This window comes from Ictidomys tridecemlineatus, chromosome 6 (assembly GCF_052094955.1).
Source record: "Ictidomys tridecemlineatus isolate mIctTri1 chromosome 6, mIctTri1.hap1, whole genome shotgun sequence".
Taxonomy (NCBI): Eukaryota; Metazoa; Chordata; class Mammalia; order Rodentia; family Sciuridae; genus Ictidomys; species Ictidomys tridecemlineatus.
In genome coordinates this window covers 99,611,551-99,639,152 of record NC_135482.1, presented here as the reverse complement: position 1 = coordinate 99,639,152, position 27,602 = coordinate 99,611,551, and the positions used below count along the sequence as shown (strand labels likewise).

General features: G+C 36.3%; 1 protein-coding gene across 1 annotated transcript; it reads right to left on the bottom strand.

The window, feature by feature from the left end:
- Positions 1–15,927: 15,927 nt before the first annotated feature.
- LOC106145455 (C-type lectin domain family 4 member A-like) lies at positions 15,928–26,980 on the bottom strand. The gene is made up of 6 exons (XM_078015874.1): positions 26,812–26,980; positions 24,729–24,845; positions 21,061–21,171; positions 18,529–18,680; positions 17,013–17,146; positions 15,928–16,075 (listed from the first exon to the last, which is right to left on the bottom strand). Exons 1-6 carry the CDS (start codon positions 26,978–26,980, stop codon positions 15,928–15,930), a joined length of 831 nt encoding a protein of 276 aa, XP_077872000.1.
- Positions 26,981–27,602: the final 622 nt, after the last annotated feature.

The following is a 27,602-nucleotide window of genomic DNA, read 5'->3' as shown; positions in this document are numbered from 1 at the left end:
GCAAGGACACTTAGCAGACATTGCATTGGTGGCTCCCTGTAATCTGCTTAGCTATGCCTGAGTATATATACATGGTAATTGTTCAAAAAAAACAGACCTGCTTCCTGCTTGGCCTCCTGCTTAGCGACTCTGCAAGCACACTCTCCTCTGCCCTGAACTGTGGACCTCCTCACTGGATGAGAGAGAGCCCAGGCAAGCAAGTGCTGTTTTTCATTTTGATACAGGGTCTAATTAAGTTCCTTAGAACCTCAAATGTGTAACCCACCTGCTTCAGCCTCCTGAGTCACTGAGGTTACAGGTGTGTGCCACCACACATGGCCTATTAGTTCTTTCATTAAATTTTTATTATGTGTAGTACTGGGGTTCATTGTGTAATCTATGGATATGCACATTAAATAATTTGCTCCAATACATTCCCCAATGCTTCCTTTTTCCCTCTACTTCTCCCTTACCCTGTTCACTTTTTACTGCTGTTCTGTTCTTCCTGTACTCCACCATAAAGAATGAAACTGTCTCATTTGCTGGTAAATGGGTAGGAATGGGGGCGGGCATCATGCTACATGAAATGGATCAGATTTAGTCAAGAGTTGAAAGTTTTTCTCATATAAGGAAGATGGAGAGAAAAATGGAAATTTTAAAAGTAGAATGGAAGATCTCAGAAAAATAGAAGGGAGATCTAGAATAAAGGCAGAGAATCAAGGATAAGGGACAAAGGGAAAGAATAGGGAAATAAAATTGACCAAATTTTTCTATGCACGTATGAACATATCAAAAGAAATTCTGCTTTTATGTAAAGTTATAATTCACCAATGGAAACACTCCTTCTATCTCTAGTTCCTTCTACCTCTACTTTCTCCAGTGTTTTTATCATGAATGGGTCCTAAATTCTGTTGAAGGATTTCTCCTCATCTATTTAGATGACTATATAACTTTTGTCATAAAACCTATTTACATGGAGAATTACATTTATTAATATGCATTATGTTAAACCATCCTAACATCCCAGGGATGAAAAAAAATTTGTCCATGATGTACAATCTTCTTAACATGACTATACTAACTTTCTAGCTCAAATGTTAACAAAAGAAATGTATTCAAAGCTGTGAAAAATATAAAAATATGTAAAAAATGTATATTGATATTAGTTGTTTTATTTTCCCAAACTGTTCTGAGAACATTAACCTGATAAAGTGTTTTGAAAATGTAAAGCATCGCAAATGTAATTCATGATCACCTGGTAAGACTTATGAAAAATTTGTGTAAATATTCCATAGAAATTGAGAAGACAAATAAGAACTAAATAAGAAATAGCAAACCTTTTGCAAATTATCCCAGTTTTTATTCTTTATTCAGCAGTATCAAAGAATGTCTATTATTGTTCAGATATAGTGAATGGCCAATGCTCATGTTAGCTGATGTAACAATGTTCAAAGGTGGAAATTTTGGGCTAAGAGAATTGTAACCCCACCAGCTGGTTAATTCATTTGATGTACTAATCACTTGAATGAACTGCTGGGGGATAACTAGGCAGATAAGAGTGTGGCTAGAGGAAGTTGGTCATTGGTGTATGCCCTTGAGGATTATATATTGTCTCAGGTTCCCCAAGCTGAGATCTCTCCTCCACCATGCCCTTCTGTCATAATGTTTTCACTCATCTCAGGCTCAGAGCATTGGAGTCCATGAATTTAGACCTCTGACACTATGACCCCAAAATGAACGTTTTCTCCTCTTACTTGTTCTTGTAACACACTTTGATCACATCACAAATAGCTAAAACAATAACATAATCAAATTCTCATTCAGCAGACCATTACAAATAACTTTCATAATAGTTTACCATATGATCATGAATAGAGAACTAAAATTTTCAAAAACTAGGATGACTTTCTAACAAACTTCACATAATTTCTATCAACTACTTTAAGAACCAAAAATTATCAGTTTGTGTCATCAAGTTGAAAATTAGGAATATCATTGATGTTGAAAACTACCTCATGCTAACAATAATATGATTTGATTATGGATACACCAGATTGAAGTTTTTAAATCTCCATTCACCTTGCTAAGATTTCAACTGGAAGTTTGTTTTTTAGTAATATTTTTATCAAAATTTATAGTAAACTCATGATGTGTTCAATATTGTATACTGATCATACTCGTATCAATAAGGCAATCCAAAAGATTTTTTACAACCTTTAAGCCTGACACCCCACAGGAAAGGAAATTTTTAAACATGTACTTATGTATGTATTTAGTGGATAAGAGAAGTGTGACATAAATGTTAGTCCAAGGCGGAAAAGAGTGTAAAACATCTAACCACTAAATAAAACACTTTTTTCTGGAAGGAAAAGTCTTTATCACTCACATAACTAGTGATAACCAGAATAACAGAATTTACCTTATTCTTCTTTTAATGGATCATGGGGGTTAACATTTTGTTATGGTTTCTAGACACTGGGAGATGTATTTTAAAAAGAGATATAATCATTTTAAGTGTCAGTATTTGCGAAGCTCCACAAGTTGAAACCTTTGCTTCTATAACATGAAGAAATATTTAACATGTAAAATTGCATAAGAGGCTACATGGTCTTTTAAATTTCCTTTCAGGGGTGGACAAGCAAACCATTAGTAAGGCCATTGGTCCAGGCAGAGTACCTACTGAAGGTGCTTTAATTCTACCCATACATTTTCTTTGTTTCACAAGATTTGTCATTTACTTAGAGAATAAAAATTCTGCTCCTCTTGGCAGGACTATAGTATTTGAGCTCAATATTGTCACAGGTGTCAAGACTGATATTGGGCAAAGATCAATAAAAATTTTTCATCCTCCTTCCTCAGGTAAATGGAAGCCTGAATGGTTTAAATTTAGAAGCAGACTTCATGTCACTACTCAAGGACTTTGAGATCCTGCCTCAATATATTGCAGATTGTAGAATGAAGATTATGTAGATTTTTCTTCTTTATTAACATCAAAAACATCTCCACATGCTTAAGGGAGCAGTCTGGATACATGCAAATCTATTATGGACATATGGACATTGAATTCATAATATCGGGTTATAAAAAGAAATATCCATTTGTTTTCATCCTCAGATCTTGGCACAGAGTTTCTAACACCTTAAAACTTTCTCAGCCATAAAGGTAATAAAAGCATCTTGTTTATAATATTTGGGTTTTCCTCCCCCAAATTCCCAAAATAGTTTTAGAATAATAAAGATAATGTAGACATGGTTTTTTTTATACATTACATGCTCATTTCAGCCATTCCTGACCTTATACAAATTATGTGACTCTTTATGGTCCTCAAGATAGTTCCAGAATGGGAGCTGCTTGCTAGAGAAACCAATCATGTGAGTGAACAGTTGAAATATTCAATCCCACCGAGGGAGGGAAAAGGACTGGAAACCAAGTGCCATCACCAATAGCCAATGATTTAATTAAACAGACCTTCATAACTGGACCTGCATAAAAAGTGGACTTGAACTCAGCAGGGCACTTGTAGTGATGGGATAGTCATAGCTGTGGCACATGATGAAACAGACTTTGAGAAACAGGATAGAAACCTAGAAAGTTTCTCCTGTGGTTGTTTTGAGATAAAATAAATCATTGAGAGAGATGGAGGAAGTGGTTATAAAATGTTGCTTTTTTTTAAGTTCCCCTTAGAGATGAAGAAATAAACTCAATCATCAAGTCACTGGACTGTGAAGGAACAGAAAAAATTCTGCTCAGCTCTATTTAGGACAAGTATGTTAAAGAGCTCTTGACTTTCTTATCCCTCTCCAATTTAACCTTCCCTAATACTGTTCTCCAAGAAATGGGTACAGGCAATAATTTTCCAGGTAGGACCAAAGGCTGGATATTTCCCAAAAGCATGGGAATCAAAAGTAACCCTGACAGTTGGATTATATCAAACTAAAAAGCTTCTACACAAAAAAGAAAAAATGAACATAGTTAGGAGATGACCTACACAAAGGGAGAAAATCTTGCCCAATATTAACCTCATGGATGGTTGTTATCTGAGCTATAGAAGAAAATAAAAGAACACTTAACAAAAAAAACAAGTAATCAATAAAAATGGGTATATTATATGAATATAATATACATTTCTCAAAAGAAAAATGCAAATGACCAATAAATGTATCTTAAAATGCTCAATATCATTAGCCATCAAGGAAATGCAAACTAAAACTGAAAGGAGATACAATCTCACCCCATTTAGAATGACAATTATCAAAACAACAAAAATTAACAAATGCTGATGAGGCCATAGAGAAAAGGGAACTCTTATATACTGATGGTAGAAATGTAAACTGGTATGGCCACTATGAAAAACAACATGGAGATTCCTCAGAAAACTAAACATGGAACATTACTTCTGGATATATATCCAAAGGAAATGAAGTCAGCATATAAAGAGTCAGTTACACTGACTGCATGCACTATTCATAACTAAGACAGGGAATCAGTCTAGGTACCCATTAACCAACAGATGGAATATAGAATATATGGTATACATACACAGTGTAATATTATTCACTCATTAAAATGAAAGACATCCGGGCAGAAGTTGTGGCTCAGTGGTAGAGCACTTGCCTAGCATGAGTGAGGCACTGGGTTCAATCCTCAGCACCACATAAAAATAAAATAAATAAATTGTGTCCAAGTATAATTTTTTTCTTTTTTTTATAATTGGTTGTTCACAACATTACAAAGCTCATCACATATCATATTTCATACATTAGATTAGAGTGGGTTATGAACTCCCAATTTTTACCCCAAATGCAGATTGCATAATCACGTCAGTTACATATCCACAATTTTACATAATGCCCTATTAGTAACTGTTGTATTCTGCTACCTTTCCTATCCTCTACTATCTCCTCTCCCTTCCCCCCCATATTCTCTCTCTACCCCATCTACTGTAATTCATTTCTCTCCTTGTTTATTTTCCCATTCCCCTCACAACCTCTTATATGTAATTTTGTATAGCAATGAGGGTCTCCCTTCATTTCCATGCAATTTCCCTTTTCTCTCCCTTTCCCTCCCATCTCATGTCTCTGTTTATTATTAATCTTTTCTTCCTGCTCTTCCTCCCTGCTCTGTTCTTAGTTACTCTCATTATATCAAATAAGAGATTTGGCATTTGTTTTTTAGGGATTGACTAGCTTCACTAAGCATAATCTGTTCCAGTGCCATCCATTTCCCTGCAAATTCCATGATTTTGTCATTTTTTAGTGCTGCGTAATACTCCATGGTGTATAAATGCCACATTTTTTTTTTATCCATTCATCTATTGAAGGGCATCTGGGTTGGTTCCACAGTCCAGCTACTGTGAATTGTGCTGCTATGAACACTGATGTAGCAGTATCCCTGTAGTACACTATTTTAAGTTCTTCAGGGAATAGTCCGAGAAGGGCAATAGCTGGGTCAAACGGTGGTTTCATTCCCAGCTTTCCCAGGAATCTCCATACTGCTTTCCAAATTGGCCGCACCAATTTACAGTCCCACCAGCAATGTACATCCTCACCAGCACTTGTTGTTGTTTGACTTCATAATGGCTGCCAATTTTACTGGAGTGAGATGGTATCTTGGGGTGATTTTGATTTGCATTTCTCTGACTGCTAGAGATGGTGAGCATTTTTTCATGTACTTTTTGATTGATTGTATGTCCTCCTCTGTGAAGTGTCTGTTCAGGTCCTTGGACTTTTTATTGATTGGATTATTTCTTATTGTCTAATTTTTTTAGTTCTTTGTATACTCTGGATATTAGGGCTCTATCTGAAGTGTGAGGAATAAAAATTTGTTCCCATGATGTAGGCTCCCTATTTACCTCTCTTATCATTTCTCTTGTTGAGAAAAAAACTTTTTAGTTTAAATAAGTCCCATTTGTTGATTCTTGTTATTAACTCTTGACCTATGGGTGTCCTATTAAGGAATTTGGAGCCCGACCCCACAATATGTACATTGGAGCCAACTTTTTCTTCTATCAGACGCAGAGTCGCTGATTTGATATCAAGCTCCTTGATCCATTTTGAGTTAATTTTCATGCATGGCGAGAGGAGGGGATTCAGTTTCATTTTGTTGCATATGGATTTCCAGTTTTCCCAACACCATTTGTTGAAGATGCTATCCTTCCTCCATTGCATGCTTTTAGCACCTTAATCAAATATAAGATAGTTGTAACTTTGTGGATTAGTATCTGTGCCCTCTATTCTGTACCATTGGTCCATCCGCCTGTTTTGGTACCAGTACCATGCTGTTTTTGTTACTATTGCTCTGTAGTATAGTTTGAAATCTGGTATCGCTATACCACCTGATTCACACTTCCTGCTTAGAATTGCTTTTGCTATTCTGGGTCTTTTATTTTTCCATATGAATTTCATGATTGCTTTATCTATTTCTACAAGAAATGCCATTGGGATTTTAATTGGCATTGCATTAAACCTATAGAGAACTTTTGGTAATATCGCCATTTTGATGATGTTAGATCTGCCTATCCATGAACAGGGTATATTTTTCCATCTTCTAAGATCTTCTTCTAATTCTCTCTTTAGGGTTCTGTAGTTTTCATTGTATAAATCTTTCACCTCTTTTCTTAGGTTGATTCCCAAGTATTTTATTTTTTTTTAGGATATTGTGAATGGAGTGTTTTTCCTCATTTCCGTTTCAGAAGTTTTGTCGCTGATATACAGAAATGCCTTTGATTTATGCATGTTGACTTTATATCCTGCCACTTTGCTGAATTCATTTATTAGTTCTAGTAGTTTCTTTGTAGACCCTTTTGGATGTTCTAGGTATAGAATCATGTCATCTGCAAATAGTGATAATTTAAGTTCTTCTTTTCCTATTTTTATGCCTTTAATTTCTTTCATCTGTCTAATTGCTCTGGCCAGTGTTTCGAGAACTATATTGAATAGAAGTGGTGATAGAGGGCGTTCCTGTCTTGTTCCAGATTTTAGAGGGAATGCCATTAACTTTTGTCCATTCAGAATGATGCTAGCCTGAGGCTTAGCATAGATAGCTTTTACAATGTCAAGGTAAGTTCCTGTTATCCCTAGTTTTTCTAATGTTTTGAACATAAAGGGATGCTGTACTTTGTTGAATGCTTTCTCTGCGTCTATCGAGATGATCATATGGTTCTTATCTTTAAGTCTATTGATGTGGTGAATAACATTTATTGATTTCCGTATATTGAAACATCCTTGCATCCCAGAGATGAATCCTACTTGATCATGGTGCACAATTTTTTTGATATGCTTTTATATTCGATTCACCGGGATTTTATTGAGAATTTTTGCATCTAAGTTCATTAGAGATATTGGTCTGTAGTTTTCTTTCTTTGAGGTGTCTTTGTCTGGTTTCGGAATCAGGGTGATGTTGGCCTCATAGAATGAATTTGGAAGAGCTCCCTCTTTTTCTATTTCCTGAAATAACTTGAAAAGTATTGGTGTTAATTCTTCTTTAAAGGTTTTGTAAAACTCCACTGTATATCCATCCAGTCCTGGGCTTTTCTTGGTTGGTAGTCTTTTGATGGCTTCTTCAATTTCATCCATTGATATTGGTCTGTTCAAATTGTGTGCATCCTCCTGACTCAGTCTGGGCAAATCATATGACTTAAGAAATTTATCGATGTCTTCACTATCTTCTATTTTATTGGAATATAGGTTTTCAAAATAATTTCTAATTGTCTTCTGTATTTCTGTAGCATCTGTTGTGATATTGCCTTTTTCTCCCGTATGTTAGTAATTTGAGTTCTCTTTCTTCTTCTCTTTGTTAGCATGGCTAAAGGTCTGTCGATCTTATTTATTTTTTCGAAGAACCAATTTTTAGTTTTGTTAATTTTTTCAATAGTTTCTTTTGTTTCAATTTCATTGATTTCCCCTCTGATTTTAATTATTTCTTGCCTTCTGCTACATTTGCTGTTGTTTTGCTCTTCCTTTCCTAGGGCTTTGAGATGAAGTGTGAGCTCATTTATTTGTTGGTTTTTCCTTTTTTTGAGGAATGACCTCCAGGCGATAAATTTCCCTCTTAAAACTGCTTTCATTGTGTCCTATAGATTCTGACATGTTGTGTCTGTATTTTCATTTATCTCTAATAATCTTTGATTTCCTCCTTTATGTCTTCTGTAACCCATTGATCATTCAGTAACATATTGTTTATTTTCCATATGATGTAGGATTTTTCCTTCCTTCTTTGATCATTGATTTCCAGTTTCATTCCATTTTGATCAGATAAAATGCATGGTATTATCTCCACACCTTTATATTTACTGAGGGTTGCCCTATGAAATAATATGTGATCTATTTTTGAGAAGGATCCATGTGCTGCTGAGAAAAAAGTATATCCATTTGATGATGGTTGATATATTCTATATATGTCAGTTAAGTCTAGGTTATCGATTATGATATTGAGTTCTACAGTTTCTTTATTCAACTTTTGTTTGGAGGATCTGTCCAATGGTGAGAGAGGTGTGTTGAAGTCACCCATAATTATTGTATTGTGGTCTATTTGATTCTTGAACTTGAGGAGAATTTGTTTTATGAACGTCGCAGCACCATTATTTGGTGCATAAATATTGATAATTGTTATGTCTTGTTGGTGAATGGTTCCTTTTAACAGTATATAATGTCCTTCCTTGTCCCTTTTGATTAACTTAGTCTTCAAGTTGATTTTATTTAATATGAGGATGGCCACCCCTGCTTGCTTATGAGGACTGTGTGCATGGTATAGGTATATTTTTTCCCAACCTTTCACCTTCAGCCTGTGTATGTCTTTTCCAATCAGATGTGTCTCCTGGAGGCAGCATATTGTTGGATTTGTTTTTTTAATCCATGTTACCAGCCTATGTCGCTTTATTGGAGAGTTTAAGCCATTAACGTTTAGAGTTACTATTGATATATGGTTTGTACTTCCTGCCATGTTTGATTATTTATCTTTTTTTTCTAATTTAGTTTATTTCTCCATGATTAGCTTTCCCCCCATCCTCTGTCTTTACCGAGGCACTTCCCACTGATGATTTTGGTTATTGTTTTTCATTTCTTCCTCATGTAGTGTTTTGCTCAAGACACTTTGCAATGCTGGTTTTCTGGCTGCAAATTCTTTTAGCTTTTGTTTATCATGAAAGATTTTTATTTCGTTGTCGTACCTTAAACTTAATTTTGCTGGATACAGAATTCTTGGTTGTCATCCATTCTCTTTCAGTGTTTGAAATATGTTGCTCCAGGATCTTCTTGCTTTCAGCGTCTGTGATGAAAAATCCGTTGTTAACCTTATTGGTTTACCGCTGAATGTAATCTGCCTCCTTTCTCTTGTAGCTTTTAATATTTTCTCTTTTTTTTGTATATTGGATATCTTCATAACAATGTGTCTTGGCGTTGGTCTACTGTAATTTTGTGTGCTCAGTGTCCTGTATGCATCTACAATTTGTATATTCAATTCCTTTTTTTATTTCTGGAACGTTTTCTGTAATTATTTCATTCAGCAGGTTACTCATTCCCTTGGTTTGAATCTCTGTGCCTTCCTCTATCCCAATGACTCTTAAATTTGTTTTTTTTTATGTTATCCCATATCTCTTGGATGTTTTTTTTGTGATTTTTAACCAGCCTTTCTGAGTTGGCTAGACTCTTTTCAAGATGATATATTTTGTCTTCATTATCTGACTTTCTGGCTTCTACTTGCTCCATTCTGTTAGTGATACTCTCATTTGAGTTTTTAATTTGGTTTATAGTTTCTTTTGTTTCTAGAATTATTGTTTGATTTTTTTATAATCTCTGTCTCCTGATAAAGATGCTTAACTTCTTTTATCTGTTTATGTAATTCATTTTCAATGTATTCTTTCACTGTTTGAATTTGGTGTCTTGTATCCTCTTTAAGATTCCATTCCATCTGTATAAGGTTTTCCTTGAGTTTCTTATATGACCATTTTTCTGATGGCTCTAGGTCCTCCTGAATATTTAGGCTGTCCTACATTGTTTGTACTCCTTTTCTTCCTTGCTTTTTCATGCTGCTCATGCTACTTCTTGTTCTGTTTGACTGTTGAGTTACTGTTTACTCCTATAAATTTATTTGATGCTTGTGAGAAAAGGTATTAGGAGGGAAGGGAAGAAATCACTGTTGCTGCTGAGATAAATGTTAGTGAATTTATCTCCTCTGCCACGTTTTGGTGACATCAGTTCTCTGTCATGGTGGTATCTCATACAAATGGTGACAGTTCGTTCCCTTTGCCAGGTGACCAATGCAACAGGTGGGTCCTGTCTGTGTCTCCCAAGCCCTGATTCAATCCTGTGGCCACTGCCTATGCAGGCTCGGTTGGCATTTACTTCCGTAGAATCAGAAGGGCCGACCAGTTGTTTTGGCGGGATCGTTAGTGCTGAGTCATATCGGTTTGGCTTTGAGAAGCAGGCGAACAGGAGCAAGAATGCAGCCGATCTCGGCTCGGTGTGTGTTCTCCCAAGTATAATTTAAAAATAATATTTAAAAAAGAAAGATGTCCTGTCATTTACAGCAAAAAAAAATGGAGTAAATCATGGCAAGCAAAATACACCAGACAAAGGAAGAAAGTATCTTATTTTCTCTTCTATTTAAAAAAAAAAGTATGTGAAAAGGTTAGCCTGAATGTAAAATTGTGATTACTAGCAATTGGGAAGTCTGCTGGGGTTGAGGGGATGGAAGAGGAAGTATGAATATTATCAGTGCAGGCTGAATGGGTTTAAGAAAATATCACAGTGAACTCTATTAATATGACTAATTAATGCATTCATTAAAATTGATATTTCTGAAGAAAATTTAAAATTAAAGGATAAAATAACTGGAAGTATTCAATAGCTGATCTTTAAAAAAATTAGGCTGTGAAACTCGGACAAACCAAGACCCATGAAGGTATAATGAAGATCTTGCAGACACTGTTGCTAAGTTTCAAAGGTTCAGGACTTGTGCCATTTGAATATGAGCAGTCCTGCCAATGATCTGACCTCTCTGAGATGGTTCTCTCCAGTTCTGTGGGCAATAGCAGCCCCATGTAGAACCAGAGCACCAAAGCTCAGTTCTGGCCCTGTTCTTAGAGAAAGAGGCTAGACTCCAGGAAGAGATATGGGAATGCTGCTGCAGGGTACTTTCCTTACAACAGAAACCATCTTGCAGGTGGCCAAGTTCCTGCAGCAAGTGCAGCAGCAGTAAACCCTGGGCCTGGGTTCAGAAGGTGAGCAAGAGAAATGAAAGCACATCACTGAGGTTGCTGCACAAGGCCAGCCTGAAGCCCTTAGGTGAAGCTAAGGATCTGAGGTTTCCACCTGACCAGCTTTGACATTCTGAACCTTCCCCATAAACAGCAAAAACCCAGAGCTTAGGGACAGTGGGCTGTGACAGAACTCCTCTACACACAGCATCACAATTCTTCCAGTTCCTTGAACAATGACTGTGTGACCCAAATTAATGGATCTACCTCTAGGTGAGAATCCAGGCAGAACATAAAACCAAGAACAGTGATGATAGGAGTCAAATTTGTTTGCAAATGGGGAATTGCTCCCAAAGCCCTGCTGCCTGCCAGAGCAGGCTGCAGTTTATTTGGCAGGGAATGCATGACCTGGTCCAGAGAAGACATCATCACAAATGTTAGTGGGGAGTTTCCTGCACAAGGAAGTCTGACAGCATGTTTCTTTATACTTTCCATGTTTTGAAAATGAGACTTCAGTTTTTCCCTGCATGGAGATCTTAGTATTACAATGAAGTAAAGTCCTACTAATGCATACTCCTTTAGGACAGATTGGGTAATGCTACTTCTGAAAAATAATTTTTAGAAGATTTGTTCTAAAAACATCTTTACCTCATGAATCTGGGAGACTAAATAGGGGTTTGTATACATCTAGTATTCTCAGGTTTCTGCTGAGAAGTCAGCAGCATCTCCACTTGTCAGGCTGCCCCTCTTCTAACATCTGTAGCACAGCTCTGATCTTGAAAGCAGACACTACACTTTGCCCTCAATTACAATGCATCAATAAAAATATGCTAGAAAAAAAATTTTCAATGGCTGAGGTTTTGGCTCAGTGATAGAGCTCTTGCCTACCATGTGTGAGGCCACAGGGTTCAATCCTCAGAACAACATAACAGTAAATAAGATAAAGGTATTATGTCCATCTACAACTAAAAAAATATTTTTTAATTTAAAAAAGGATTTTGACTGTTTCTACATGAAGAATTGATAAATGTTTGAGGAGACATATATGTTTAACTTGATTTCAACACTACACTATGCATACATATGTTGAAACATTACATAGTACCGTATAATATGCACAATTTAATGATTTATGTATCAGTTAAACATACACTGAATTTAAATTTTTTAAATGAAAATTTCTGATGGTTGAATGTGATAGACACCATCATTCAAAGTACATGTATAAAAACATGAATTGGTGTCAACATAATTTATATATAACCAGAGATAGGAAAAATTGTTGACATACATGTAATAAAGATTGTAATGCATTCTGCTGTCATTTATTATTTTAAAATTAATTAAAACCAGAAAATTTCTACTTATTTAATCTTTTGTGGAACTTGTGATTGTGGCTTTAGGGAGCCAACAAATAATACCCCTCTCTTCCCTTACCCTAACCAAATAGATGTATGCATATGACAGAGATCACACATGGACTTCATTATTGATGAAAGCTAGAATGTAGGATTCGGCTTAAATTTCCAAACTTGATAAATTTTCTAACATGTTACCCTGTATAAAATTTACCCAGACAGTGATGGACAACTTTTTGCCACTCCTACAGACACATTCATTTTCTATTTCAATCAATACTTATTGAGTGACAACTTGGGGCTAATTACTATGTTATGTCTGAGGACTCAACAGTGAATGAAACAAAATCACTGCACTCAAGGAGTTTGCATTGTAATTGATAGGGAGGAAAACATTTTAAAAATTAGACACCACAGCACACATATTAATAGACAAGATCCATAACATTGTCAATTCCAAATGCTGGCAAGAAAATGTAACAATAGGAACACTTTGATTAATGGCTTGTCAAATGGAAAATGATAACCACTTTGGAAGACAGTTCTAAGTATAGTCTTAACACCCAGGTCAACAAGAGTGTTCCTAGGTATTAACAAATGAATTGAAAACATGTCCACATAAAAACTCACACAAGAAACCAAATAAAAACTTCATTCATAAGTGTCAAACATTACAAGCAATCAACAGGTACTTCAATGGATGAATGAACTGTGGTATAATATTTTCTGCAATAAAAAGAAATGTCAACATGCCATAAAATAAATGGGGGAATCTTAAATGCACATTACTAACAGTAAGAGACATTGGAAAAATCTGTGTAGGATCCAACTTATGACAATCTGTAAAAGACAAAAGCATAAAAAACAGTAAATTGCACGAGTTGTCAAGAAGAAAAGGATAGTACTGAAACACAGAGAAATTTTAGGGCAGTAATACCATTCTCTATTATACTGTGGTTTGAATACTTTCCATTCCTAGCACATTTCTAAGAAAAATAAATGCAGAGTTACACAAGAAGTCATGTAAAAGAAGAAACTTTATTCAGAATAGACAAGATATAGAAATAATTCAAAGCTTACCCAATAGCAAATCTTGTTACAATGAAACATATTTCCCTTAAAAAAGTTGAATCTACCAATGAAACAATACAAAAAACTTAGGAGACTCTTACAAATGTATTGAGATAAAGAAAGTAAAAAGAAAAAAGGCAAACTTTATTATCTGTTTAATATGGAATTTGAAAAGCAGGAATCAGAACACTGCATTCATATGGTTAAGACAGGGAACATTGAGCAATACTAGAAATCTTTATTGTAGATAATCATGATGGTTACAGGTTTGCATGCACTTTACAAATCATGGAACTATACTCAGAAAGTGTGTGCCTTTTACTTATGTAAACTATAGCTCATTAAAATCTAGTCACTAAAACTAATATATTTTCTTCAATCCATCAGGATTCAATCTGACAAATAATTAGAAATTTATTAGTCAAAAAAAAAAAAGAAATTTATTAGTCTTCACAAGAAAAATTGACTGTAGGCTATGCTGTGAAAATAGTTGATTTAGTTACTCACAAAGAACTTAAATAACCAGGTCCTTCTTATGGCTCTACTCTGCCATCCATGGTGTTTCTATCATTTGAAGGCTAATTCCCCTCATGGTTACAGAATGACTGTCAGTTGTGAACAGAACCTTTCATGTTCATTAGGAGAGGGAGATTCACTCCCTGATTCCTCTGAGAAAAGGAAGAAGCAATTTCTTAGCAGGACTAATAATTCATGCTATTCCTAAACCAACCACTAGTATGATGTGGACTTGGATTAATCCATATTAACTCACAGCATCCCAAGTCACAGGAGCTTCAAGAAGGAAAGTGTGACTTTAAACAATATTGAAACATAGTTTTTTAATAAGAAAGGATGCATAGACAGCAAACATGAACCACAATCTTTAAAGCTGATTCCTCATTTTAAAAATTCCACTTATAACATTTTTAACTGCTCCAAAGAACTTCATCCAAATTTTTATTACACAATATTTCATCAAACCTGAACAATTGCTTTAATACAGCTGAATCTGCCTCATTATTTCTTCTGTCCTTGAATCATTAACCTGATCTCCAGCAAGTGTGTACACCTGATGATGTCCATGTAGGCAAAGAAAGGACTATTAATCGTTTTTAGTCAGCTATTTTGCCACTGTGACCAAAATACATGACAAAAATCTATTTTAGAGGAGGAAAATTTCATCTGGGGCTCATGCTTTCAAAGGTCTCAGTCCGTAGATGGCCAGCTCCCATTGCTCTAGGCCTGAAGTGAAATAGACCATCAGAGGAGAAATGTGTAGAGGAGGAAAGTGGCTCAGGACATTCCCACCAGGAAGCAGAGAGAAAAAGAAAAACAAAACTCCTCCCACCACATCAAAATACCAACCTCAAAGGTACACCCTCTATGACACCTATTTCAGCCACACCCTACATTCCTACAGTTACCATTTACTTAGTCCCTATCAGGGGATTAATGCACTGATTGGGTTAAAGCTCCCACATCCCAATTATTTCAACTCTAACATTTCTTTCACTGTCACACACATGAGCTTTTGGGAGTTACCTCATACCTAAACTAAAACATAATTCATGTTTCAGAATTAAAATAATCTGAATAAAATGCACATCCAAAGGGTTCTAGAGGGTTGTCAGTTGACAGCAGATCTCCACCTTCAGAGAAATCAGCCAGCTTCCACATTATAATTTTAACAAAATGATACTCACGTGAAAGGATTCTCCCCAGTACTGAACATTCTACCCAAAACCTTAGTGGCTTAAAACTGTAAATACTGAATTACTTCTTACAATACTTTTCAGTGATTAGCACTCAGTAGGATGGTTTCTAATTCCATATCGCACTTTAAACACAAACCTCACAAAAAAACTTGTTCACACACATTGATGTAAAGATGCTCTAGAGAAAAATAAGTAAAAGACACAAAAACACACTCATACAACACAAGGTAGAGTGAAGAGAAGAGTTCCAGCACTGGCTAGACACAGTATAAAATATTTCACTCCTGTTCAATTACTCTCTTTACTGAGACAGGCAAAGGCATTTTGAGTAAAATGTACCTTTTGAAAATTATGTACCATCATTACAGTACAGAAACAATATGCAGTAAACTCATTGTACATAAAGTAAAAGTCTCCTACAATTATTCTGTTAGGTGCTCTGTAGGAATAAACTGATAAATTCCATATGCAGCACTAATATTTCCTCAAAAGTGGAATAGTTGACCATATACCTAAAAGCCTATGGAATGTCTTTCATAAAGAAAAATTTATAAGCTAGCTCCAGAATAATGAATGCAAATCCAAAAACATGTTCATGAAAAGTTTTGATTCATAAGTAGATCTTCATCATCTCACAAACTGATCGGTCATGATGTTTACAAAGTACTTCGTTCCAGCCCCACTGCAATGATGCAGGGGGATAATTTACTATAACACAATGCTCTTCACTGTGACTTGGCTCACCTGGATGCCAGAATCTGAAACAGAGAAAAAGGGTGAAGTTATTCTTCCCAGATGACTTTTAAAAGGATTAGGGACAATTATGGTGCCAGAGGCGGAACTTTGTGGAAGTCAGGGTCAGATATGCGCAAGACCAACCCTTCCCAATTCTCATGCAGTTTCCCTCCCACAAACACCTCTGGCATTTATCTTGAAAATTGTGCCCTCATCACTCATATTTTCTCATACCTTATTGCACTAAACATTTGACCAAAATGGTCTACACAAAGGCCCTGTTTCCAGGGGACTGTCAATCCATGGAGCTTTCTTATATGATAAAGGGAAGTCACCATGGTCCTGTGTATCAATATAGACTTTTTTTCCTTTTTTAATGAGATGATTTTGAAGTCTGAAGAACCAATTAAATCTATAGATCTTCTACTTATTCCTGTTTTCTAGGTCAAATAATTTAATTTCTTGGGTTCTCAGATTGCCCATCTAAAAACTGGACCAGAGTAACAGCACTATATATTTCACAAAGAAGATATTAGGGTCAAAGGTGGAAGTATACTAATGTATTTAAATGCCTTTAAAGATTACATAAATATGAAATATTGTAATAGTATTCAAATGTAGTGTTTTTGCTTTATGACAACTATTAAATCATAATAATATGCAATAATATTTAAAACATGATTTTTAAACATAGAGAATAAATAGAGTTTTTAAAAGAAAAGTAGAATCCACCTGGTTCTAAAGACTATTGTTGGGTGACCTTAGCTGAACTATCTATACTCTCCAAACTCAATTTCCTCCATTCTATAATAGGAAAAATAATGTGTGCCTTCTAGAGTTCTGTGATAATTTCATGATGTAATAAAATTGATTAACTGTGTGTATAACAGGACAAGAGTGAGCTGTTTTAGTTTCAGAACTGATGCTGGCACACCCTAAACTTCCTGCATGACCCAGGACAGGATTCCTTTATCTAATTCTGTACTTTGGTTGTATGGGGTCTGATCCACCCATTGCCAGTGTCCTTGACCCTCTGGATCTGATAGCCCCACAAAATAAGCAGCACTTTTATCCAAATTATGAGTGAGGAAATCCTAAAGGAAAATAAAAAGAAAAGAAGTCATAGGCTTTAGAAACTCAGCTTGAACTGAGGGTTTTTTTTTAATTTGCCAAATCATGCTATGTACTGGTATTAATATAACAGAATGAAGTCCACTATCATTTGTAAATATAATTCACCAATAAAATTATTTTTTACAGAATTTTGGTGATTTATTTCTTCTTTCTTCTTTGAATTGTAAAATCTATCAGGTAACATGATAATTTGATACATATACACAGTGTATAATGATAAAATTGATAGAGTTAACATTTCCATATTCTTTACATATTTTTAAAGATTTTACTAACAACTAATAATTATACTTATTTAAAGGTACAGTGTGATTTTTCAACTGAACTCTTTATGATCATACAGAAATGAAAACAAAAGGAGATGGTTTAGGAATAACCAGATGGGGACCTCAGAAATACAGATCTTTGAGCACAACAGGATCAAAGACATCATCTGTGATTTTATTTTATCTTAATTTTATTAAATATGGAAGCAATTCTTACCTACAATCATAATGAATTCTCATCTCAAGTTCAACTTCCCTCTTTTCTTCACTGAGAAAATACTCTTCAAAGTTACACATAAGAAAATTCTTAAGAATTTAATCAATTTACTTTCATTATATCATGGATTTTTTTCCTTTTGATACGCAAAATTAAACCCAGGAGTGCTTAACCAATGAGCCACATCCCTACCATTTCTTTTTTTTAATATTTATTTTTTAGTTTTAGATGGACATAATATCTTTATTTTATTTTTATATGGTTCTCAGGATTGAACCCAGGGCCTCATACCTGCTAAGCGAGCACTCTACCATTGAGCCAGAACCCCAGTCCTCAAGCACAATTTCCTATATTTCAATTAGGGACAGGGTCTTGCTAAATTGCTTAGCAAGCTATATTGTGGAGGATTGCTTTGAACTTGAGATCCTCCTGCCTCAGTCTCCCAAGCCCAAGGGATTACAAGCATGTACCACAACAACCAGCATTTCACAGATTATTAAAATTTCATTCCTGATTCCTGATTGTGAGTCTCTTGATTTAACTTTATCCTTTGAATTTAATTCTCCTTTCTGATAAGCAGTTGATCATTCAGAAACAGTTATATGTTGAAATAACCAACTTCTATTATAGGCAGAAACATTTTCATCCTTCCACTAAACCCACAGGTCTTAAGTGTTGAATGCCACAATATCCCTCGGCGTAGGTTAGTTACACTAAAGAAGGTACAAGGTGAAGGCTGAGGGAGCCTCTCCTATCTGTCTTATGGAAAGTCTTCTGCCACGACATCAATATCCATTCTTAGCAAAGACAAGTACAAAAGTCAGACAGGCTCATGACTCCATTGTCCCTTAGAAAGTACCTGCTCTTCCTTGCTGTTGATCACCAGCAGATGGGCTGTCATTCTAGAGCAGTTCTCCTGACTCTCCTTCCAAGGTTTTGCATCAGTAGAAAAAAAGTAGCAACTGGAACTAAATGACTTCCAATTCTCTGGGCAACAGCTCCAGACTTTTCCTTTGTAGGCAAGAAGGGCAAATATGTGTATTATATGAAAGTGTATTTTTAAATGCTTATATTATTAAATTTACAGACCAAGAGAAACAGCATGAAAGCTGCAGCTCCCATATTCACTCAGATATAACAAGGAGCCCCTTTTCCTCAGATGCCAAGGAGTCAAGTTGCCTCAAACAGGCAATAATGTGTCAAGACCTCTTCGTCTGCTGAACTGGTATCAGGAAAACATAAACAAAAAAAGCATCTAAAATATTAATGTTTAAATAAAACCTAAACCCCAAAACCTCAAAATAGAAATATCCAGGTTTCAACAAAAAAAAAAAATTAATCATACCAAGGACCAGGAAATTCTCAAATTTAGTAAAAAACATGATAATCAGTAGCTGCAAAAAAAAAACAGGAAACAAAAATGTTACAATTATCTGACAAAGATTTTAAACAACCATGATAAAAATGCTTCAACAAGAAGATACAAACGATCTTGAAAAAAAGGAAAAGCCCTAAGTAACTTAGAGAAGCCCTGTGTCAAATTTTTAAAAAAATAAAAGATGGGGGTGGAGCTGGAATGTGGCTCAGGGGTTTGGCAGCCCAAGATTCAATCTCCAGTACCCAACACAAACCACCATCCACCCAAAAGAAGCAAAGGAATGCTGACTCATAATGTCAATGAGTGGGTGGGGGAGAGTATGGGAGTAATGAAGGATCTTTAGATAGGGCAAAGGGGAGGAAGGGGTAGGAAGGGAGAAGCAGGGTAGGAATAATGGTGAATGAGTCAGACATCACTACCCTAAATACATGTATGAAGACAAGAATGGTGAGAAAATACTTTATATGCAATCAGTGACTTGAAAAATTGTGCTCTCTCTGTGTAATATGAAATGAATTACATTCTGCCATCATGTATAACAAACTAGGATGAAAAAATAATTTAATTAAAAAAAGAAAAACACAAAAAACTAGACTCAACAAAAAAACAGAAGATGTAAAAAATGGAAATTTTATCACTGAAAATTATAATAACATTTTAAAAGCTTAGCAGACATTCTTTGGCCTCCATCTGCCACTTTTTTCTGAGTCTTCAGGAAGTTACCCAGATCAAATTTTGGACTTATCAAGCCCCCAAATTTCCATGAGTCAAGTTCTTAAAATAAATATCCATATTCATATTGCTTCTGTTCCTCTGGAGAACGATAACATAATACACCACCCTAATAAATGGGAGCATGACTCCTCCATCATAAAGCATTAGCTGCACGTAGCAACCTCCTTATGAACTGTACAGTGTGGGAATAGGAGAGGGAAAATTAGCTTCACAATGAGAAACCTGACAAACACCACTTCAGTGATCAAGTTCAGCATCAATAGTCAATATTCACTTTGATAATATATACCTGGAACTAATTTGATGAATAGCATTTTATATCTTTGACCTTCCTCCACAAGACAAATAATCCCCCTATAATCATAAGAAAAACTTCAAATTTTAACACAGAGACAACTAATAATATAGAGAATGGTATTCCCCTAAATTGTCAGAGTCATCTAACAAGAAAGATCTGAAGAAATATCATAGCAAAGAGGAAACTAAAGAGATGTGATAAACAAATGGAATGTGGAGAACTGCACAGGATTATAGTATAAAAAAAGAACGAGTTAAAAATTGGGAAAATCAAAAATGTTGGGCTAAGGAAGTGGCTCATTGATAGAGATGTGCCTAGCATGTGTGAAAACCTGATTTCAATTCTTACTACCAAAGGGAAGAAAATCATGAATATTGGTTCATTTGTTGTAAAAAATGCCCTTACTTAGGAATAGCTTAATAATAATGGGCACTGTGTGTGAAAGATAGGCTTAAAATACAATCTTTTAATATTATCTGCTCAATTTTTCTGTCAATTTAAAAATGTTTTTAAAACACCCTATTTAAAGGTAAAAAAAATTCACATTCACAACAATATATTCATCTTCATTTTTATCAAATTTTTGGACATGTGAGAAAAACACTAGCCTTGCAGAAACCTCAGAAAGAAGAACAGTCTGAAGAAATACAGTAACAACATATCCTTTTTCCAAATCCAGTTACAGATGAACAACTTTAAATATCCATATAAGAATGTGAGATTCTGGGCTGGGGCTATAGCTCAGTGGTACAGCACCTGCCTTATATATGTGAGGCACTGGGTTTGATCATCAGCACCACATAGAAATAAATAAATGAATAATAAATAAAGAATGTTAGATTCTATGATTCTACACTTGTAGCTTAGAATGACCAAGAGACTCCACTTCTTAGTGTGTTCTACCTGGAAATCATAAAGACTGATTTGTGACACTTACATACTACAGTCAGCAACTGAATTCTAGGCACATGAAATTTTACCTTCCATGGTTGAATTGATTCTTACACACTTCAAATTTGTGTGAATCATTTCTTTGATAAATCTTTTATAATTTTTGTCTTCAAGCAGCTGAAAATTTTTTTGAAAGAAAGCTGGAAAATAGAATAAAACCAATCATATTTTGGTAGCATTAGGTCATTGTTCTTTGTATTGCTTTCTTGCACTCTATAGACAAAATCTACAAATGTCCAATTATTCAGTTGGACAGAGCTGAAGAGAAAAAGTTTCCCCATGACGCCTCAGTCAATGGAATCCTAATCCTACTACTTTGGAAATATTAGATACCTCCAGAAATATCTGAAAGAAGAGGAATTGGAAGAAGATATGAAAGTTCCATCATAATGGGATCTGAAGGATGTTATCCATAGTCTCCTTCCAGAGGTAACCCAAGATTCAAACAAAGGCTAAATTTTGTGGGATGGGAGTGGAAGTTATTTAAGGAAATACACAACCTGGGACTTTGGGGGAAGGAAGAATTTGCTAATTTTAACCAATTCTAGGTGATCTTAAAGATTGATCAAGAGGACATTGTTCTTTATCTCTTTTGTATGTCTCTCCCAATTTAGAACTCACTCACCCCCACCTCTAGAAATTGGATTTTCTAGGCTGCAGTAGTATCTCAGTATCACAGTACTTGTCTAGAATATACGAGGCCCTGGGTTAATAAACACTACTGCAAGAAATTAAATCTCATCTTTCCCTCTAACCTCCTATTTATTTATTGACCCACTTCATTCAGGATTGGCATCCATCATTTCATTAAAATCATCCTTGAAATGCATCATCAGTAATTTTCTAGGACCACTTATTAGTCATTTTCTAATGGCCTCTTGCAATCTTTAACCCAGGTCTTCCACCTTAGCTCCTAGTACACTGTTCTCTCCTGTTCCTGCCTCACCTTTCTTACTGCTGCTTCTTATCTACTTCCTTCAGCTCTCTTCCTCCATTCACCTTTAAAAAAATGTAGTATGTCCAAGATTTCTTTCCTAATCCCAACTTCTTGTTTAAAGTCCTCTTCTGGAGTGATAGCATATGTTCCCATGTAGGACTTGCTATAATTGTATAAATGACTTCCAAAATTACAGACCTCTCTCTCCTAAAATCCAGGCAAATATGCCTCCCACTGGACATGTACATTCTGTGTTAACACATTGTGCCCAAAATGTAAATAATCATCTCTCAAAACAAACCCACTATTCATCCTACACTGCCTATGCCTTGGAACAACTTCTTCATTGCTGAGTTTACAAGGTCAGAATATTATATTCACACTTAACATCTCTGGGTCCTTTAATCTCCAATATTCATCAAGCCTTGGCCTCCTTGATCATAACTTCTTTACCCTTCAAAAAGACAGCTACCTGTCTTCTCTTTCTTCACTAACACTATCCTTAAATGAGGCTCTCAATGTTTTCCAATGGGATGATGAATTAGCATCTTTGGTGCATTATAATTATACATAATTATAGGATGCACTGTTACATAGTCATAAAGGCACATAACATTATTTGGTCAATTTCATTTCCCAGTACCTCCCCAATCCTTTCCCTCTTCTGTCACCCTGGTCACCTGCCTCTACTCTACTATCTTTCCCTCAATTTTCATGAGACCTGACCCCTTTTTCTCTTTTTGCTCCTAAATTATCATATATGACAGAAAACACTCAACCAATGACTTTCTCAGTCTAGTTTATCTCACTTAACACAATGCTGTCTACTTCTGTCCATTTTTTAGAAAATAATGCCTCTCCTTACCTTCACCTTTGTCCTCCTAAATCCATTTCCAAACCTCAGTAAAAGCATGACTCCTTAAGTCAAATTTGACTATGTCAAATCCCTGCCCAAAATTCTGCAATGGCTCCACATGACTGACACACTGCAAAACTGGCCTCATTGTTCCACCCTTCTTGTATTTACACCCCTTTGCAATGTGACTTTGTAGCTTCTCCAATCAAGAAGTAGGGTGTATTTCTTCACCAATAGCATATGAGCTGCCTTTAAGACTCCATTTCACCAATAGAATGAGGCAACCAGGATAATTCCAACTTGAAACTTTGATGTGCCTTGTTTCCTTTCACCCTCTAAAATGGAAGTCTGTAAGCAGTTCATCTAGAAATATCAGTGTCTGTGAAGTTAAATAAGACTAGCCTTATAAATGCTATTAAGGAAACACAGATGTGTTCTCAGACAGAATCTAATATAGAACTGAAGATCCATAGATTTAATTCTGTAGCACCAACCCAGGCTAGCCTAATGAATATTAAGAGAAATATGGTAAAATTGCTTCTTTCATTCCAGCTCACATGCTCTTCTTCAGAAGCCAAGTTGCCTGTAATTGGTCCCTAATATCATATGCATGAATCAGTTCAGCTAGGACCAAAGGAAACTCCCAACTGAGACAAGTCTAAATTGCCAAACCACACATGCATGAGCTAAATAAATAGCTGTTTCAATTCACTGTTTTAGGCTTCTTTATTAAGTAGCAAAGGATATCTTATCATACAACCTTTAGGAAAAAATCAATATTTTTTACAATAGTGTATGACCTTCTTCAGGATCTAAATTCTATTTCAGTCTGCCACCTACAACTTCATTTCAAAGTTTTTCACATAGCACTATATGTTCCCAGTCAGGCATGTTTATATTTCTCCCAATTTTTTCCATGTTGTAATAACATAGATATAATGTATCTATGTCATTTGGTAGTAACAGGAGTAGATGTCTCCTCCTTCAGGAAACCTATCTCAACTTCCTGTGCTCACTTCTTACCTGAACAATACTTCCCATCTACTGTTGTAAGCACTGGTTATTTTGACTATTCTATTAATGTCTTGACACCATGGCTGTGGCTATTTCTGGTTTCTCTAACAGGGTGCCTAGCAAACAATATGTATGGCCATTGTTACTTATCAAATGACCAAATTAATAAATCAAATATCTACTCTAGTATATGCTAAGTTTTATGACTTTAGAAAGCTTGATAAACTCTGAAATACAACATACACATAAATCCACCTATTTTTTAAAATTGACATTTCCTGAGATATCACAACAAGAAATACAGAAATGATTAGCAGGAAATTCCCTGGGGAACACTTCCTGGAACATTTCTTCCATCCCCTTAATGTCCACCTGCTGATCCAAAAATATCATTGTCTGTGAAGTCAAATAAGACTACTAGCCTTATAAGTGCTATTAAGGAAATATAGATGTGTCATCACACAGAATCTAATATAGAACTGATGACCCATAGATTTTATTCTGTAATACCAACCCATACACACTTATCTACTCTTCAAATTCTCTCAGTGAACATAATAAATTCCATGATTTTTGCAAAAGCAAAATTCCCAATGAATTCTCAGGAACTCTAAACCATGTCCACACCCCCCAATAGAAAATTTATTTTTCAAATACCTGGATTATTGTGAAATGTGAGTTTCTAATGATTAGTTTCTCTTTTTTAATCGTTTTTTGGTGGGTTGTTTTGTTGTTGTTGTTGTTGTCTTTTTTGGAACTGGGGGTCAAACCCAGGGCTTTGTGAATGCAAGGCAGATGCTTTGCTACTGAGCTACATGCCAGCCCATCTAATTAATGGCTTCTATTCATAAAAAGCAAGCACTGCTAACTGACTTAGTTGGCATACTTACTGATAAAAGAGACAGACAATAAGATTTCCTTCAGCAGAAAAAGTATCAGAAACAAGGCAAGAAGAAGCTTGGAAAAACCAAAATTACTCTGGTGAGGAATGGTGTTTTCCCTAGGATCTGAAGGATAGAACAAATTAGATTCATCAGTAATGAATTCTATTTTTATTTCCAGTTCCTCCTCTATGAGTTGGATTTTTTCTCACTGTGACCAAAATATTTGAAAAGAATACCTTAGAGTAGAAAAAGGTTACTTTGGGTTCATGGCTTCAGAAGTTATTTGGGGTTCATGGCTTCAGTCCATGGTCAGTCTTCTCCATTGCTCTGGGCCTGAGAAGAGCAGAACATCATGGAAGAAGGGTGTAGTGGACGAATGTGTTCAGCTCAAGATAGCCAGGAAGCAGAAAGGACAAGCAAGGAGCCAGAGAAAAAATATAATCCACTGAGGAATGATGTTGATCAAATTATATTGTCATATCATGTACATGTATGTATACGTAACAGTGAATCCCACTAGTGTATATAATTATAATGCACCCATTAAAATATGTTAATAAAAAGTGTATAATCAAAGAGCATACCCCAGTGACCTAATTTCTTCAGCCACACCACACCTAATTACCAAACAGTAATTCATTCTAATTATTAATCCATCAATATGTTAATTAATCCACTGATTAGTTTATGGTTCTCATAACTATTTTATCTCCAACTGTTCCCGAATTGCCACATAACCTTTTCAGGGCACATCTCATGTTCACAACATACCATTCTGCCCCCAGTCCCAAAAACTTCATGTCCATCTCACAATGGAAAAACCATTTAGTCCATCTCCAAGAGTCTCCATAGTTTTCAAAGTTCCCTCATTTCCCATTAAACCAAGGCCAAAGTCTCCTCTGAGACTCAGGACAAACTCTGTGTTGTGAGTGGTTTGAGGTGCCTAATGGAACAGAGCACCATACACCCCAAGTGCAAGAAAGAACAATCAGACACTGACTGACAAGCAGTGATGGTGCTTCATAACCACCTGTCAATCAGTGGGATCTCCTGACCAATCCTGGAAGGACATGGATCTCAGCAAGATCCCCTGACCAACCCCAGGATAACAAGGGACACTAAAACCCTCCCTTTCCTGTCCCAACCCTCCATTCTTGCCCTAAGCTCAATAAAATTCCAATCCGACTGAGCATGGGCGCTATCCTCCCAGACCCCTCTGTTGGACTGGAGGGTCTCTCCCAGGAGCAAATCTCAATAAAACCTTGTTCAGCTGCTTTTAATCTGCCTCCTTTTGATCACTGGTGCCTGACCTCACATCTGGTGCCAAAACCTGAGAGGGCTTTTCAGCCCTACCCATAGAGAGAGGCCTTCTCAACCCATAGGGGTTGAGGTCCACCTCTACTTCAGATGAACCAGAAATTTTCTAAGCTGCTCTTTATTTCCTGTCCTTTCATCTAGGCCAACAGGAGTGGAGTAAATTCCCTCATTTCTTCTGGCCTTCTAGCCCCTCTCAGTCTTGGGGGGGGGGGTCTATCTGTAAGTCACACACATGCCACAGACCCCCACCTGTTCTGCTGAAAGCCCTGGGAACTGTGGAGATGTCCCCGGTCCTTGTGTGAGCCATCCTGATCCATTTGGGCCCCCCAAGGGTTGCAGGAACACCTCAACTCCCACCTAACCCTTATCTGTCCCTCAGGTGAGTACAATAAGAATTTGGGATGTCCTTTTTTGCTCCCACCCACCCCCGAGGGTGCCAGAAGGTCACAGAAAACACCGAGTCCTCCTTAGACCTCAAAACTCCTTTGGGTGGTCTATATTCCAATTTTGCCAAATTAGGACTCACTCAAGACCTGTGCTGTAAGCACCTGGTCTTTCAGTCCACTGTGGCCTGGCCCAGTGTGAGTTAGATAATGGGTCAAAATGGCCCCCAGAAGGAACTTTTGATTTTCAAATCCTCACTGATTTGGTCAATTTCTGTCACCAGACAGGGAAGTCCCTTAGTTCAGGCTTTTTGAGATTTGCTCCCATCCTACCCTCTTCTCTACCTGTTCTACTGCTCAAGTCTTCCTTGCTAGGAAAAATCCCAAACCCTTTTCCTGTTGTTCTTCTACATCTCCTTCCTCATTCGCAGATCCACCGGAACTGCTCTCAGCCCCACTCTCTCCTCCTCCAGCTACCACAGCTTCTCCTCCCCTGCTCCAGAACCCTCCCTCTTCATTCCCCTCCCCCTCCTCTCTCTCCTTCTCTCCTACAGTCATGATTCCTCTGCCCACTCTTCTACTGATACAATCCTTCCCCCTCCCCCCTCAATAGATCTATCCACCCACTCACTCCTCTCTTCTTCTGTCAGTGCCCACACATGGTCCCACCAGGCCCTCTTACCAGCTAACCCAAAGCCCCTTTGTCCTCTCAGGGAAGTGGCTGGCACCAACGGATGTCCAAGTACATGTCCCATTCTCACTTCAGAATCTTTTTTTAATTTATTTTTATTTCTTACATACATGACAATAGTGGAATGCATTACAATTATAATTATCCATTCAAAGCACAATTTTTCATAACTCTGTACATAAAGTATGTTTACGCCAAATTATGCCATTTTACATGAGCTCTCTTATTTCTTTTTGCATTACAATTCTTAATACACTTTTATAACACAATTTATCATGTCTCTGTTTGTATATAAGGTATGTTGACACCAAATTCACATCTTCATACCTGTATTTTGTATAATGATGAGGGTCTCCTTTCACCATCCATGCTATTCCTCTTCTCCCTTTTTTCCCTCCCACTCCTATTCCCTATCTAGAGGTAATCTTCCTTCCATGATCTCTCTCCATTTTGAGTCACCCTCCCCTTATATCAGAGAAGACATTCGGC

Bases quoted from the DNA above. Each gene is read 5' to 3' on its own strand.
- LOC106145455 (XM_078015874.1), bottom strand. From the start codon at position 26,980: ATGACTGTAGGAGAGAAGGAGAGAGAGGAGGGGGAGGGGAATGAAGAG. The intron at 18,681-21,060 runs GTAAAATTTCAT...TTGCCTACAAAG, and splicing joins AATCAATTCAACCATGGAAG to GAAAAGTCTGGAGCTGTTGC. The intron at 17,147-18,528 runs GTACTTTCTAAG...ATTTTCCTTTAG, and splicing joins TCAACAGCAAGGAAGAGCAG to GATTTCCTCACTCATAATTT.